A 15,807-nucleotide genomic window follows, 5' to 3' on the forward strand; every position below is an offset into this window, starting at 1 on the left:
AAGGGAATAGTATAAGAATTTGTAAACCTCTCAATTTGAGCTATGAATTTTCATACATTGAAAAATTTTTTTCCAGTTGTGAGGCTATTTAATCAAATTAAGTAATGGTGACTCTGTTTTACCTGCCTTCCCCCCACCCCCTCCCCATATGACCTTTGCCAGACTAAATGTATCTTAGCTATTGAGGGTATTTATTTTCTTGAGAGTTTCTGTGTGTTTTTGTTAAAATGAATTTGCATATCCCTCTGTATACACCTGGACACAGGCGTGTATACAAAAAAAAAATAGTATTACATTTCTTCTTTATAGTAACTCCCAATTTTCAAAAGTTTTTATCTGGGTTGTATATACTTTTCTATACAACAGTACAGATTTAAAAGAAATGAATTCTGATTTTTATTGGATTATATATTCACACAGTGATTGCTTAATTTTTTCAATACCAACAATGTAATTGTTTAACATTTACTATATACCTAGTGGGTTTTATTTGCTTATAGCATTCACTGTTATTTTTCAGGATACATTTTCTATTTGACTTATTAAAGGTTAAATTTTTACTCATTAAGTAGAAATTTTGTCTTGCATTATAAAATATTCTTTTAAATAATTTGTCCATGGCAGTTTATTTAGCCAGATGGATGGCTAGACGTTTTGTGTGTTTGTATGTAAACATTCTTCCTGTTTTTTATTTTGTAGAGCACAAGAAACTGAATACAAAATAATCCAAAATATTTCATAAAAATGGATGTGCAATATTACTGATCATAGTGCAAAAGGTGAAAGGTACTATTGTAGCCACCTATACTTTATTTTTTTTTTAAAATTATAGTTACAAAATGAAGTTACTTGAATTTTCTATTTTTGTTTTATTTATTTATTTATTTGTTTATTTATTTATTTAAATTCTAATTCTTTTGGCCATGCTGCGCAGCTTGCAGGATCTTAGTTCCCCCACCAAGGATTTAACCCGGGCCCACAGCAGTGAATGTCGAGTCCTAACCACTGGACCACCAGGGAACTCCCCTGTTTTTGTTTTTTTAGATTTACTAAGTAGGCTGATTGTTAAGGAATAGAAAATTGTGATTTCAGCTCTGAGCATGGTAGATAATGGTAGGAAAATGGGATATGATAATCCCCTCTAAATATTTTCTTAGATTTCCCTTTGACAAGGTTAGCATTTTTTCTTTAAGGCAAAATTGATCTTCTTTTAGGTAAGTATTTGGACTCTGAAACTGCTACAGATGGCAGAATTTTCAGTACTCGGTACTTTTTAAAAAAAATTATGGCCCATTCTTATATTCCTTTCTTTTTCTTTTTTAACTTAAAATTTTCAAAAAGTTAGATCTCACAGTAAATATTTCTCAAATCCTTCCAATGGGATTCATTTTGTACACATGTTTCTGATGAGGTCACTGCTTGTTGTTATGATACAGAAAAGCCTGTGTCTATTTTAGGCATTTACTGTACATTTCTCCCGAGAAAAGAGTGAGATCGTGTCATCTCATGCTCCCCATCCGCAGGTCACTTCCTGTAGAAATATGGACTAACTTAAACCTCGTGAGTACTGATCTGAGCATCTCTTGCAGCCTCTAGTTATAAGAAACACACCCTGGGAATTTATAATAGCTGTGGAATTAATAGAAGGCGGGAAATGAATTTTTATTTCCTGAATTTGTGTGTGCATTATCTGAGTATTTTATAAAACTTTAATTCTGATTCCTTTATAATATTCCTTCTAGAAGGAAGAATTGGGTAACTTTTCAGTCATCGTGTACTAAAAGCTTGGGGTCGTTAGCTTGGCCATAGTAGCCTTGACCTCCAAAGAATTCCTTAACAGTATTTAAGATTTACATAGCTATAAATGGTATCATGCCGTCCGACAGCTTTTAGAAAAAAACAGTAGTTCTCTTCGCTTAGCATAACGTATTTTAAAAGTCTAATACAGTGCTTTCTATTCTCTTATCTGTTGATACTTGGCTTTCTACCTTCTTGCAAAAACATTGATCTTAATACCTACCATTACTTTCCAAATATGGGACAGGAATATATGGGATCTTGTTTGTTTTAGTTTTAATTAGGTTTTTTTGGGTTTTTTTAGTAGTTTTAATATATTTTTCTTAGAAGATTAGGTGAGCTTTGTTCTTACAGAAGTTAATTGAAATAAAAAGTACTGAAAATGCAATACTACGGGTATCACTCACTTAATGAAATAGACATTTTCAGCAAGTTTACTATAACCAGGATTTCTGTTAATCTGGTTTTTAATTGGTTTACATTATCAAATGGAATATTAGATGAAACAAAACTTTAAAAATTGCATTTTAAAAGTTTTTTTTAAACTTTCTAATAAACTATTAACTATACTACTAATAGTATGGCCAGTATACTGCCATTTTGCTTTAACTGACTGTGGAGCAGCAACATTAATTCTTCTTAACCTACAAATAGATTCTTCATATACTTCTAAATCAGTTTTAATGTTTAATGGGGTGTTCAGAATATTAATATGAAATAGCATATTATCAAAATGTCACAAAATTTAAATGTCAAAATAAAAAGTAATAGGAAATTTCTAAATTTCAGGGGCACCATCCCCAGTATCTTTGTCTTAAAAGGAGTAGGAAGATATGTTTAACTTTGACTGTTTGTCAACTTCAAACTGCCTTACCATATATAATTCTAAGCTAGTCATAAATTTTTATTTCTTCCTGCTTGTTTCATGTTTTGAATTAATAGGTTATATTTTTCTAGATTTAATTAGCCTAATACTGTCTCCATAAGTTTATAATTAGAGTGTCTTTGGTTAAGAGGATGTAATAGCATAAAACCCAAGGACCAGAACTGGTAAAGGACCAATAGCTAAAAACCTGTGGATTATGCCTTGATTCTTTTGTCTAACTGAATGGTTTGCTAGCAGCTAGGCTAGTGTCTTTATTAAGAACTAGCTTGTTACGGGAAGAGTTGAGCCCCAACTGTAGTAAGCACAAGCTGTACAGATAGAAGATGATGACATTCTCTCACTGACCTAAAGTTTAATGTGTCATGTTCCATAGGTCAGTCTGTGTCTGGAAATGAATTTTAGTTAAGTGAGAAATACCTGTTGTTTGCTTCCTGTTTAGTTTATTAACATGTACAGAGCATTATGGGTATTTAAAATTTTATTCCTAGTAATATTTATAAATATGTATTATAATATTTTAAAGTTTACACATACGGGGTTTTTTTCAGCCTCTAATTGAGGAATTTGAGACTTGGAAGAGTGTTAATAAGCTTGGGTCCTAAGCTTATATTTTTAGACATAGAACTATTATTTTTTTAAAAAAAAAAGCTTTGATGCTCATCTTCTTTTCAAGTAAAGTATAATAAATTGAATGAGATTTTTACCTAGACAGACTGCTTTTTTTTAAAGTTGGATATAAGCATTCCCAGTTTGATGCTTTCAAAATTTAATAAAAAGCAAATGTTTTTTTCCTAAAATTTCCACATAATAATTAATAAAAACCATTGTGAGTAATGCAGTGTTTTGTTGGTTTGTGCTGCTAAGCAGCTTTTTACTAATAAACTCCTAATATTACTGTATAGACATTTAGCTAATACACATATTTAAGTTTAAAATAAAGAATCATCAAATTAGGCTTATGACCAGAATTCTGATGTCAGGTGCACATTTGCTTTAGAATATAATTTGAATATCTTTAGTTTGACATTTTCACTGAGAAGAATGGGGTTCAAGAGAAAAAAAAATTGAACTCCATAACTTTATTCTCAGTTAAGCCAACATGCAAGAAAAATCTTTTCCAAACAAAATATTTAAACTGATCTGGTTTCATATTTTTCTTCTCTTTCCTTTTATCAAGAATATATGCATGAAAAGAACTTTTTATTTGAAACATCTTCCTGACACCCTCTCCAACACATTAAATTTTTATTATTTTAGTACTGGCTGATGCTTACAAAATTGTCGGTCCCTTTCTAGTTTTATATTATGTATGTATGTAGTATTAAAAGCACTTGAGAAATGGAGACTATATAATCATTACAAAATTATTGAAGGAGTTATTAAACCAAACTTATTTCAGTTATTTTGCTTGATAATAGAGTCAGTTCGAGCATCTCTTTGTGAAACATCTGGCTGTTTCCGCAGTATTAATATAGTGGATTAAGGGAGTAAAATTTGAGTTAGCTAATTATCTGACATTATAGAAGGGAAAAGAACCTGTGAGACTAAATTCTACTTTGTAAACAATTTAGTAAAATTATTTTGCCTTTGTAGATATACCCATACTAACTCTGAAAGCGAAAAAAGGTTTATGATTAGCTCTCCACTATATGTTAACTAAAAAGACAAATTACTCCTAAGTGTACCACAGCATTTTTGTTCCTGAAAGTACTTTACTAATATTAAATGTGCTGGTTATATTTCAAAACCTTTCTAAAAATAATGTGCTTGACCTGCTAGTATTTGATAGCAAGTATTAAAAATTAAGATCCTTAGACATTTCTGCATGTAAGTTTTCACTGAATTTAAAGGCCAAATGAATAAATGTAGGTTGATGTAAGTTCTATCAAGTTTGTGTAGTGATCTTAAGTGTTCACAAGTATTATATGAAAATCCTGTTTTGTATAGATGAAGCAATCTTCATAAATTTCCATCATCAAGATTGCATTTCATGTGCTGCTATTTTCCCATAACACTAGGAAGATAGCAAGTAAAAGATATGCACTAGCCTAGAAACATACTGTTCCAGAGATCTTACTTTACTACCTGGAATGAGCCATCTTAGGGGACCACCCTTCTGCATTGATAGTTAATACATAGTACTTTAGTTTTAAAGTAAAATAGAACTACCTTCTACCTTAAGTTTCTCTCTTCAGTGTCTATAAAAGTAAGAGGGAAGCTCTGATTTGTAACTTTTTGAACTTTTAAGTTTTTGTATGTTTTTAAGTGGATGAAAGATAGATCTGTCCTATTAACCCTAACAGAAACCTTATCTCTGTGATACCATTATTTTAACAGTATTAGTAATTGTGTGCTTATAAAAAGTATTCACAAGGCCAAACAACAATTCTTTCTGTTGTACAATCAACTTAAGATCAGATATTGGTAAATGCTGACGTTTATGTAGACTCCATTTTGAACATAGTGATTTGTGATTTAGTTGGACCCCAAGTAGCTATTGTAGAGTTTGCATGCTAAAAAGCCCTAGAATACACAAAATTTCTATGTTTCTTTGTAGAAATGGGTTTCTGAATTTAGCGTAGAGAGTAGAGAGTGCCACCCATAGCATATTCTGAATATGTTGGAAGAGAAGTTTATATATAATCAGATTTTGCTCTTAAAAGAATCTTTTAGTTATGGTCAGAATTTGAGACTGATTTGGAAATTAAAAGTACAGATGTTCATGGTTGAATGGATTTGTAAAATAAAAGTGTAAAGCATACATCAGTTGATAGTTTAAATATTTATATATTTTCTTTAATATAGATTTATATAGTTTTAAAAATCTTGAAGTTAATAGTGTGTTCTTCATTTTTACCAGAGTTCATTTTAAACATGTTTGTTTAGGTTTTACCGCAATCACAGCGACCAACCCCATTTGGCTTATAAAGACTCGGTTACAGCTTGATGCAAGGTATGTTAATTCATTAAAACAAAATTTGTTAAAGTTGGCTTCAACTAAATTTCTTCTATAAATTTGTATCAGTGAGATCTCAGTGCCAGGTATCTAAATATTTTTTCCCCTCATTTGCTGCTGATTTTGTTTGTTTGGTTTTTTTTGTTTGGTTTTGAAACTTGGATGTACCATCAGAGGCAAAAGTGATAGTAATAGTTGACAGTATGACAGTTTCTAGGAAAGAAAGTATACTGTGCGTTGTGTTTTTCAGTAAAGGAAGAAGAAAGGAAAAGGACATATTAATCTAGCCCGAGCTGTGATACTTTCATTCACTCCACGTGTGATTATAATCGGCCTCCTAACACCTAAATAAACAGCATGATCAATGAGTCTAGACTGAGTCTTTAAGGATCATTGCTCAAACTCATGAACCTTGTACCCAGAGCGTTCTGGCGTGGAATTTAGCTCTCGTGTATTCATGGACTTCATCTGTTACTGCCAGCCACTTTATAGCAGCAAGATCATTCATTCAATACATCTATAATGAGCAGGTACTGGTAGGTTCTAGAGATATCCCAGGAAACAGTTAGGACCAACTTTAAATGGAATAGTCAAGGGATGGTTTTTTTGAGCCCATTTTTAACCAGAGGCAATAGTGCAAATCTCACATATCCTAAGTTTAGGGCCTTTGACGTGTTCTGGGAGCTGAGAGAAGGCTAGAAGCAGTGTGGCTTAGAGTCCTGCCATCTCAACTTCTGTTGGCCTTCAGAATGGAGGACAGGGAAAAAGTAACACTTTTAAGTAGAGAGATGACCTTATCTGATGTATTATAATAATAATAATCACGTTGATAGTTTTGAAACTGTTTAGCCTTTCAGTCTGGAGTAGACTCTGTGTAACAATTTTCACTGTTTTTTATGTTTTAGGGTTTGGGAAGTCTAGTGTAGATATCATAGATTATAAATAAAACTGATCTAAGAAATCATTAACAATTATGCCTGCTTAAAGCTCTGTTTTCCACATCCTGTCATGTAGAATTGTATGCTATTTGGAGACTTGAAAAGCAATGTCTAATTCTTGTTTCATCTAGAATAATTTTTAATGAAATCTTAAGTTGAGTGTTGCAGCAAGACTCAGAGTTTATCTCCTGAAGTCAGAGATCTGAAAGGTAATGGTAGGTAAGCCAACCCAGAGGTTAAAAAGTGTGAGATGCCAGTCCCTACTGTACTGTGATAAACTACCAGGGGCATGCTTCAGTATGCTATAGGGTGGATTGTAGGGGATCCCGGAAAAGCATGGATTAAAACTCTTTAATGGGGCTTCCCTGGTGGCGCAGTGGTTGAGAATCTGCCTGCCAATGCAGGGGACACGGGTTCGAGCCCTGGTCTGGGAAGATCCCACATGCCGCGGAGCAACTGGGCCCGTGAGCCACAATTACTGAGCCTGTGCGTCTGGAGCCTGTGCTCCGCAACAAGAGAGGCCGCGATAGTGAGAGGCCCGCGCACCGCGATGAAGAGTGGCCCCCGCTTGCCACAACTAGGAGAAAGCCCTCGCACAGAAACGAAGACCCAACACAGCCATAAATTAATTAATTAATTAATTAAAAAAAAAAAAACTCTTTAATGTTGTAAGTGAAAAAAGTAATAATCAAGCCAGCACAATTTCCTAGGCTTAGGGGTGGGGAAATGGGATGGGGCTGGGGTAGTAGTGAAAGGTTGATTTGAGGACGCTCCCTTACAGCACAGATCAAGAACAGGGCTGATGTGTTTGCATATTGACCTTGAGGACTCACAGCCCTTGACTTCCTTGTAAGAAAGGATTTATAGCAGAAACTAATTACAGTTGGTTGCATGGATCATTCAACTAAGAAATATTTATTCAGTACCATTAGTTGAGGATAGTCATTGATTCAAGACAATTAGTTTATAAGATTGGAAGAATCTATAGGTTATCAGGTAGGTGTCTTAGTTGTGGTTTTATTTTGTTATGTTATCCAGTTGTATATAATTTATAAATAGTTAAGTTTTCTATTTCTTTTCCCGTGGGTGGCATTTAAACCCATTTCTTACAGATAAAGTTCTATTGGGGGAATCATAATGAAGGTAATAAATATTTTTACAAACTCAAAATTATAGACTTGTAAAAGAGTAGATGCTGCACCCTTAAGTAGCACTAAGAAAGTTTTCTTGGGCACAATGCTTCATAAATACTTGATAACTGTAGAAGTCCTCATTCACTATTTACTGAGGTGAAAGATATGGCCATTACCTCCAAAGGATCATAGGAAATTTGATTTAAAGTCACCCAGTCACTTTTGGGGAAGAACTGGGTGGGCTTGGAAGAATCCCCCAGGTACACAGAAATTAGCTTAATTTTACTCCTTGCTTTGTGATATTCTATTATCATTGGTGTTTCAGTCATATATATATATATATATATATATATATTTTTTTTTTTTTTTTTTGCCTGTATTGGGTCTTTGTTGCAGTGTGCGGGCTTTCTCTAGTTGCGGTGAGCAGGGGCTACTCTTTGTTGCGGTATGCGGGCTTCTCATTGCGGTGGCTTCTCTTGTTGTGGAGCACAGGCTCTAGGCGCGAGGGCTTCAGTGGTTGCGGCACACGGGCTCAGTAGTTGTGGCTCGCGGGCTCTAGAGCACAGGCTCAGTAGTTGTGGTGCACGGGCTTAGTTGCTCCTCGGCATGTGGGATCTTCCCGGACCAGGGATCAAACCCGTGTGCCCTGCATTGGCAGGCGGATTCTTAACCACTGTGCCACCAGGGAAGTCCTAGTCATTCTTTTTATATATTATTAAATGCGAAAGACTCAGCTTACTTAGAATTACTTTTAATATAATGTGAGGGGTTTTTGTTTATTTTGTTCTGTTTTTATCTTGACCTGCAGTCACAGTGTGTTTGAACACAGTCACAGTGGATTTTGTTGCTTATTCATACAGTCAGACTTCAATGAAACTGAAGATTCAAATTAGTTATTTTGCATTCAGTAAAACTACTTATATGTTACCTATCTAATATGACAAATTTGGGACAGAAGAATAGGAAATCTAAAATGAATGTTTTAAAATTCTGATTTTACTTCCTCATGAATTAAAGAGGGTTATTCTTTAGTAGAGTGGCATATTTCTATATATTTTATTTCCTTTATTTAAAAACCTATACTACTTTATTTTTGTTAATAAGGTTTTCCCCTTTTGCTTTTCAGGAACCGTGGGGAAAAGCGAATGGGTGCTTTTGAGTGTGTCCGTAAAGTGTATCAGACAGATGGACTTAGAGGATTTTATAGGGGCATGTCTGCTTCATATGCTGGCATATCAGAGACTGTTATCCATTTTGTTATTTATGAAAGTATTAAGCAAAAACTACTGGAATATAAGATTGCTTCTACGATGGAAAATGAAGAAGAGTCTGTAAAAGAAGCATCAGATTTTGTGGGAATGATGCTAGCTGCTGCCACCTCAAAAACGTGTGCCACAACTATAGCATATCCACATGGTAAGAGGACTTGAATGTGTGTGAGTAATCTTCTGTTAAATCAGAAATATTTTCCCACCCCAGCCAATGGCCACCTTATTAGAGTATTTATAATTTTACTGAATTACAGTATAACTACAGTTCATCGTAATGGGATTAAATCTGTATGAGTAACATAAGGCTGTTTTAATAGGTCAGTATAGATATGCTATACTAGCATGGTGGTGATTTAGCATGGGCTCTGGACAGTCAGATTTCAGCCCAGAGTCAGATTCCAGCCAGGTGACTTGGGCAAGTTTCTGTTTTTTAAAAAAGTATGGATGTAGGTGCCATACTAGATACTTTATTATTACATACATATATACAGTATACATTATTGCTAATCCGCACAAAAATCGTGCAAAGTACTTATAAGTCTAGAGGTATACCAGAACATAACCAGAATTGTCTTCATTTTCAGATGGGAAACCAGAAATGTTAAGATTAAGTAACTTGCTCAAGGTCACATAGCTTACTCAGTGGTGGAGCTCAAATTTGAATTGAAGTCTATAATCCCAAAGACCAAGTTATTTTACATTGTTTCATGTTGGCAAATAAGTATATATTAATGATTTTTAAAACTTCTGTTTTTTAAGTTCTAAAATATTAGCCTTTTTCATTAATAACTAAGAAAACCACTTAAGAATTTCTCTGTAACACGCTGAGGGTTTTTTTGTAACGTTTTTGTTGTTTTGTTAAAGTGTAAACTTTGATTTTGGTATGTTTGAGGTTTAGTTTGGTTAGGGTTTTTCATCTAAGTGCTTCACTTTTGTTATGCTGATTAATGTTTACAGTCACCTTTGTAAAGCTAAGGCTATGTGATTAAAGCTCTGTCAGGAAAAATGAAATACAGCTAGAAAATGAGTATTTGCTCTAAAACGTAATTTATGAATAAAACCAACTCTTTAACAAAATTGGACTGTCAGCTTACCTCCAGTTCCCTGAGGGCCATTCCTAACTTCTTTCAGAGAAATCAAAAGAGGACAGTACCAGCAGCATTGGGTAGGTTCTGGCCTTCTGTGGGAGGTCTAAGATGGTGACCTGCTCAGGTGAGAGAGAGAGAGGGTTTTGGAGTTGCAAGCACCCTGTCTCTTCAAGTGAGATGATGTCATTATAAGAAGAGGTACAGTTTATAAACAGTATTTTGGAGTGAAATATATAAATGACTTGGATATTTAAGACGGGACATAGGAGATTTCAAATGTTAACAGGAGATTTCAAATGTTAACATTTGCAGTGAAAGTTACTTTCGGCCATTTCCCTCAGGCCCATCAGGAGCATTGTGTTGAAAAAGTTTGAAAAATAATGGGGTGGAAAGAACAGATTCTTCAGTTGAAACTCTTAATTCTTGTCCCAGCCTCTGCCTTCAGCTGACTAAAACTTCTTAGTAGTCCCCATTTCTTTCTTTACCTTTTAAAATGAAGAAAAATTAGACTAACCTTTAAGATCCTTTTCAGATCTAAAGGTTTATGATTTTTGCCTCGTTGCTTCCCAGATGCGGCCTTTTAGCTGACACTAGTATTTTAAACATTTTCAGCCTTATCCACATAAAATTTCATGTTGGTGTATGTGAATAAATTAATAATTCTATTTTTTCATTGTTATGTCCACTTCTTAAAAATCTTCCCTGTTTGTGTCTCACTGTATCTTTCTGTATTCATCTTTGATACCATCTCTATTCTCTTTCCAGCTTTACCTTTATTTATCACATCTATTCTCCCTTTTATCTATATCCAGTATACATCTGATACTTCTGTTTATTCTGTCTTTTACCATTCAGGAACCTATGAAATTTTATAATTAGTCTATGTGATTTTAGCCAGCTAGCTTAGGAGTTTGGTGAAAGACATGGCTATGGTAACTAGTTTCAATAAGTTGCACGTTAAAAATTACTCCTCATTTATCCTGAACTTACACTTACAGTCTGATAAATGGGATGTGTCCAGTATTAGGAGGGTATAAAGATATCACACTGGTGTTTAAATAAAATGACTTTTTTTCCCATACAGAAGTTGTAAGAACAAGACTGCGTGAGGAGGGAACAAAATATAGATCCTTTTTTCAGACACTATCTTTGCTTGTTCAAGAAGAAGGCTATGGGTCTCTTTACCGTGGTCTGACAACTCATCTGGTGAGACAGATTCCAAACACAGCCATTATGATGGCCACCTATGAATTAGTGGTCTACCTGCTCAACGGATAGCACCACCAGGCTGCTGTACTATAAAGAGGGAAGACCAAAAGATACAGTGGACCATGGAGTACCGAAGCCAGCTTGGTGGACAGAAGGAAAATAGTGTGGGAACATGGAACTATACCTAAGTGGAAGTTTGGTTGTAGGAATTAAAGTAATCATAACCACATTACTTAGTCTTTTTAGTAATGTGAAAAAAAACCTTGGCTGCCTCCAAGAAAAAGCCTTTAGAAGCGCTCCTTCTTCAAAATTGCCATTTTCTCTACCATGTCCACAGGACACAGCTGGCATTTTGTTGATTTATGGCAATCAGAGTATAGTGTTTATTCCATGAGCACTTTTCCAGTCTTCTAGACAAAGCCATCTGTAACTGTATAACTATCCAAAGATAGTATTGACAGTCATAAATTTCTAACTTCTGTATAATTCCTATAAAATTGAAAAATAACAATGATAGTAGTATTTTCACATTTCCTTGAGAGGAGCTGGCACTGTATTTTAAAGTTAATCATTTGGCATTAGTAGTCACTGTTTTTGATGACAAATGAAGTAGTGTCTAAACGTGTTTATTTTTAGCTTTAAAATGTTTTGGTTTCCACTGCTCACAGGTGCTTTATGTTTAGCATAATGTGAACACTTAAATTGTTAATGTATCAACTTAAATGGTAATAGTTTGGGACACAATAAACCAGTAAAATGTTGATTCTTGGCCATTTCAGTGACTTGAGCATGTCCTCTTATCTTTTCTAACCTAATGATACATGAATGAATGCAATGTCTTTGCAGTGACTTAATAATTATGAACTTGAATTATCCCCTGTCATACCTAGGTATCATTTTCTTAAAGTGGAAAACATTTACTGCTTCTGAATCTTTCTCAATTTGGTTTCACATTAAGAATTTGAACCTTTGAATTATTTCCAGAAGCTCTGCATACATTGCATTTATTTAGTAGAGAAAATGGTAATTTTCAGCTTTGCCCTTACAAGGTGTTTTCTTTTTTTAAGGTGACGTTATAAATACCTGGGGCAGCATAAACATTATAGAAGAAGGGCCCTCTGCAATCTGATTGGGCAGGTAGTTATCCTAATTAACTTACAGTTTTATAAATGAACAAACTGCTTTGGACAAGGAATTTATTCCATCCTAATTTCTTGAATGGTAAATCATAGAAAGAGTCAAGTTAATTCAGATTAAGCGTGTTAACAGGATATAGCTTTTACATTTTGCTGTTGAGTTCAACTGCACCTTTTAATACTTTAAATGTATTATATGTATGGCCCTTATGAAGATATTTGCTGTAATTCTATTAAAAGACTTTCGCTTATGGATGTTGCTATACTGGTGTATGAAATTTATACAATTAAACTCCAGTGTGGTAGTCATTTCAGTATACATGAACTGTACATTTTTGTGCAATGGCTTTATCTTAAGAATGACTTTTTGTGAATGCACTTTGTGGCCTTCTCGGGGGAAGGGTGAGAGTAGGAGAGAATTCCCATGTTAAGATTACTTTTTTTAAGTATTGGTTATGTATTAGGCAGAAACAGTGTTCATAACATTTTTCTGGGATTTAGGTATATTTTGGAGATCTTTACTATAAATGTTTTAAGTATTCTTATGTACACTGTAGTGCCCCTAACATATAAAAAATCATAGCATGTCATTGCAAGCTTTCTCCACTGTCACCAGTGAGACACAGTGCCCTCTTAAATTCCTACACCTTAACTTCCTCGTAATCAACAGTAACTGGATGTTTTTGAGGTGCTTCGATTGGAATTTAAAGTATTCCAATCTATTTGGAGACCAAAGGCAAATTCAGTTTCATTACCTTTGGGATTATTCTTACCTTTTATGGTGAATTTCAGCTTTGACATTTATTGTGAGGAACATGCCCCCCCACCCCCCCAAAAAAAAACAGTAATGGGGTTTCGAACTTAAATCTGTAAAAGTGTCAATATATAGTGTGTTCATTTTCATGTGCCACTTATACTGCCTAATACAGTGCCATTTGCCTTGTGAAGATCTGTAAACATTAGTTGTATTGAATGTCAGACAGAGACTCTCTAATCTTAGTGATTTGAATACCCCACAAATGATTAAGAATGATATAAAAACCAGCAGCTAAGGAACATCTTATTTAGTTGTAGCAAATTCATAACAAGTGTCCTTCAAGGATGAACTCGTATTCTATTCCTGTTTGTATTTGTATTGACCCTTTAGTGCATTTTTTTCAGCTTTTAAAAGTGAGTATATTTATGTGCTGGAAGGAAAAGATCTTAGAGTCTCAGACTTTGTTTCTTTGTGCGACAGCTGGAAAGGAGCAATGAAGTTTATTTTGTTTCTTCCCCCCCCAAAGTACACTCTGCCATAGTTTATGTATGACAAAGATAATTTAAAAAGAAAACTTTATATAAAAATTGTACATAAAGTTTGTCTTTGAAACATTTCTTTGGAGTTTTTTTTTTAATTGATGCAAACGTTTAAAAAAAAAACTTAAAAAGCATTGGACTTTTTTTTTAAACTGTGTTTTATTTTCATCCGTTTTCTCTCAGATAGCTTTTTATTTCTAGTGTAGAGGTAGTCGGCACTCTTCAAATTGGTATGTACTTTTATTGGAGAATCGTCTCAGAAAATTGAACTTTTCAGGTTAAAGCGGTACATACTGAAAGAACATATTCATAGAGCAGCAGATCAGAACTCTGGTACTTGTGGCTCACAGAAACAGTTTACTAGATTTCAAAGTCAAAAATCTGAGAATGACCAACCTGTGATTGTGGGGTACCACACAGTGCTTTTAAATCCAGGGAAAAAACTGTATCACCAAAGCTTTTGTCTTGGTTTTCCTTATGTATGTAATTTCGTGGAACCAATCTTACTAGATGGGACCCGTCTTACTAGATGGGACCCGCAAGCAATTGATTTTTTTAACTCTGACACCAAGAGAGAATATCATTACATTATTTAATCCAGCCTTTTGTCTCCTAAAACCAAATGCCCATTGTGGAATAGCATTATTCTGTTAGGACCAGCTGAGTTTGGGTTGTTAAGAATAATGAGTGTTTACCCTTTTACTGGAGTATAAATATGTCAGCATTTTTAGATTTTGTTTTCGATCACTAAAAATACTGATTTGATCTTTAAGGACTGAAGTGCTAGGAATCCATTTGTCCTTTACGCTTCCAGCGTTGTCCGTGCTGTCTTTGGTTGTTTACATGCCCTTCTGCCTGGACTGTTAAAGCGCTATAGGGGCCCCTCTGGGGCTGGTAGGTAATATTTCAGCCTTTTTCTCCTCTGGTATTGATCATGACTTAACATTCCTAAGAATATAGGTGTTCCTAAATGACTTAAATTGGAAGGGGATTTTAACTATATAAAAGTATTTAATGTACTAACTTTCGGCCCACACAAATCTCCATTGTGCCCTTACATTTCTCCATCTACACCCTGCTTTTTATGCTACTCCTTGTAGAAACTGAAGATTCTAGTTTTCCTCAGTTTTTGTGTTAATAAACATTTTGAATGTGTACCCCTGCATATGTGAACCATTAAATTATGACCTGTCAGTCGTAGCTAAATAATCAACTTCAAAGAGTTGATATCCTTTGACCATTTATGTGAGGTTTGCTATTGAATTCCTGTATGTGGCTGTAAATTATGTGCATTTACTCTGTATTTATGTTAACTAGCTGAATTTTATTTGAATTGTTAAAATTCCAAAAATTAAAATATGCGTATGAAAATCTGATGTTTGTTTTTCAGTTTTTCTATGATGTGTCCCAATACTCTGGTATGGTGAGAATGTAATCATACTTTCTTAGGATTAATGTGTAGAACAAAAGTGCATAGCCATTTTTTTCAAGTTAAGTGTTAGGGTCCTACCTGCTAGACCTAGTGATAGATGCCTCTAGGGGTTGAAAGGTCGAATAATCCCACTCCCTCATAGTTCAGGAAGAAATTTCTGTTCTTGCATATTTTCCACAGGTTTGTTGATCTGTAAATCCAGTACTTTTCATGTATCAAAATATCTAATTTGCAAAGAATATTTGAGAAATTGAAGCCTGATTAGGTTATTTGATTGATTCCTCCCTAGCTTGTAAATTTTTTTTTTTTAACAGTAGGAGCTTTTGTTTGTTTTAATTTCAGCCTTTGGGAAAGCTAAGAATATTAAAGGTAAAGAGCTGGAAACTTGTTATAATAACCAAATGAACCCACATATGATAGATTGAAATACAAGTGACACAGATATAAGTGTTATGTAGTGCCTACCCACTTTATATTTTGTCTGTTTTGTTTTTTTAGGTTTTCCCAAATTGTAGCAACCGTCAGACATCACCTAGTTTTGTTAGTAAGGAAACCAGGACAAATTTGTCATGTTGCATTTCTCAGCGTAAAGCTGAAATTGTTTGGCCTCCTGACAGTACTCTCTCCACTGAAGACTGAAATGGTGGGTAGAGTGAAGATATTGG

The 15,807-nt window shown here is 34.4% G+C and overlaps 1 protein-coding gene across 3 annotated transcripts in view; it reads left to right on the top strand.

Moving 5' to 3' along the window:
- Window positions 1–15,086, top strand: part of SLC25A36 (solute carrier family 25 member 36) — a 42,244-nt gene extending 27,158 nt beyond the window's left edge. For all 3 annotated transcript variants that reach the window (XM_082461288.1, XM_082461286.1, XM_082461287.1), the window contains 3 exons: window positions 5,570–5,636; window positions 8,837–9,126; window positions 11,154–15,086. In XM_082461288.1, coding sequence (XP_082317414.1) covers window positions 5,570–5,636; window positions 8,837–9,126; window positions 11,154–11,347 — 551 coding nt within the window. In that variant the 3' untranslated portion in view covers window positions 11,348–15,086. The remainder of the gene's footprint in view (window positions 1–5,569; window positions 5,637–8,836; window positions 9,127–11,153) is intronic.
- The last annotated feature ends 721 nt before the right edge of the window (window positions 15,087–15,807 follow it).

Source organism: Balaenoptera physalus (genome assembly GCF_965194825.1).
Source record: "Balaenoptera physalus genome assembly, chromosome: 4".
In the NCBI taxonomy this organism is placed as follows: domain Eukaryota; kingdom Metazoa; phylum Chordata; class Mammalia; order Artiodactyla; family Balaenopteridae; genus Balaenoptera; species Balaenoptera physalus.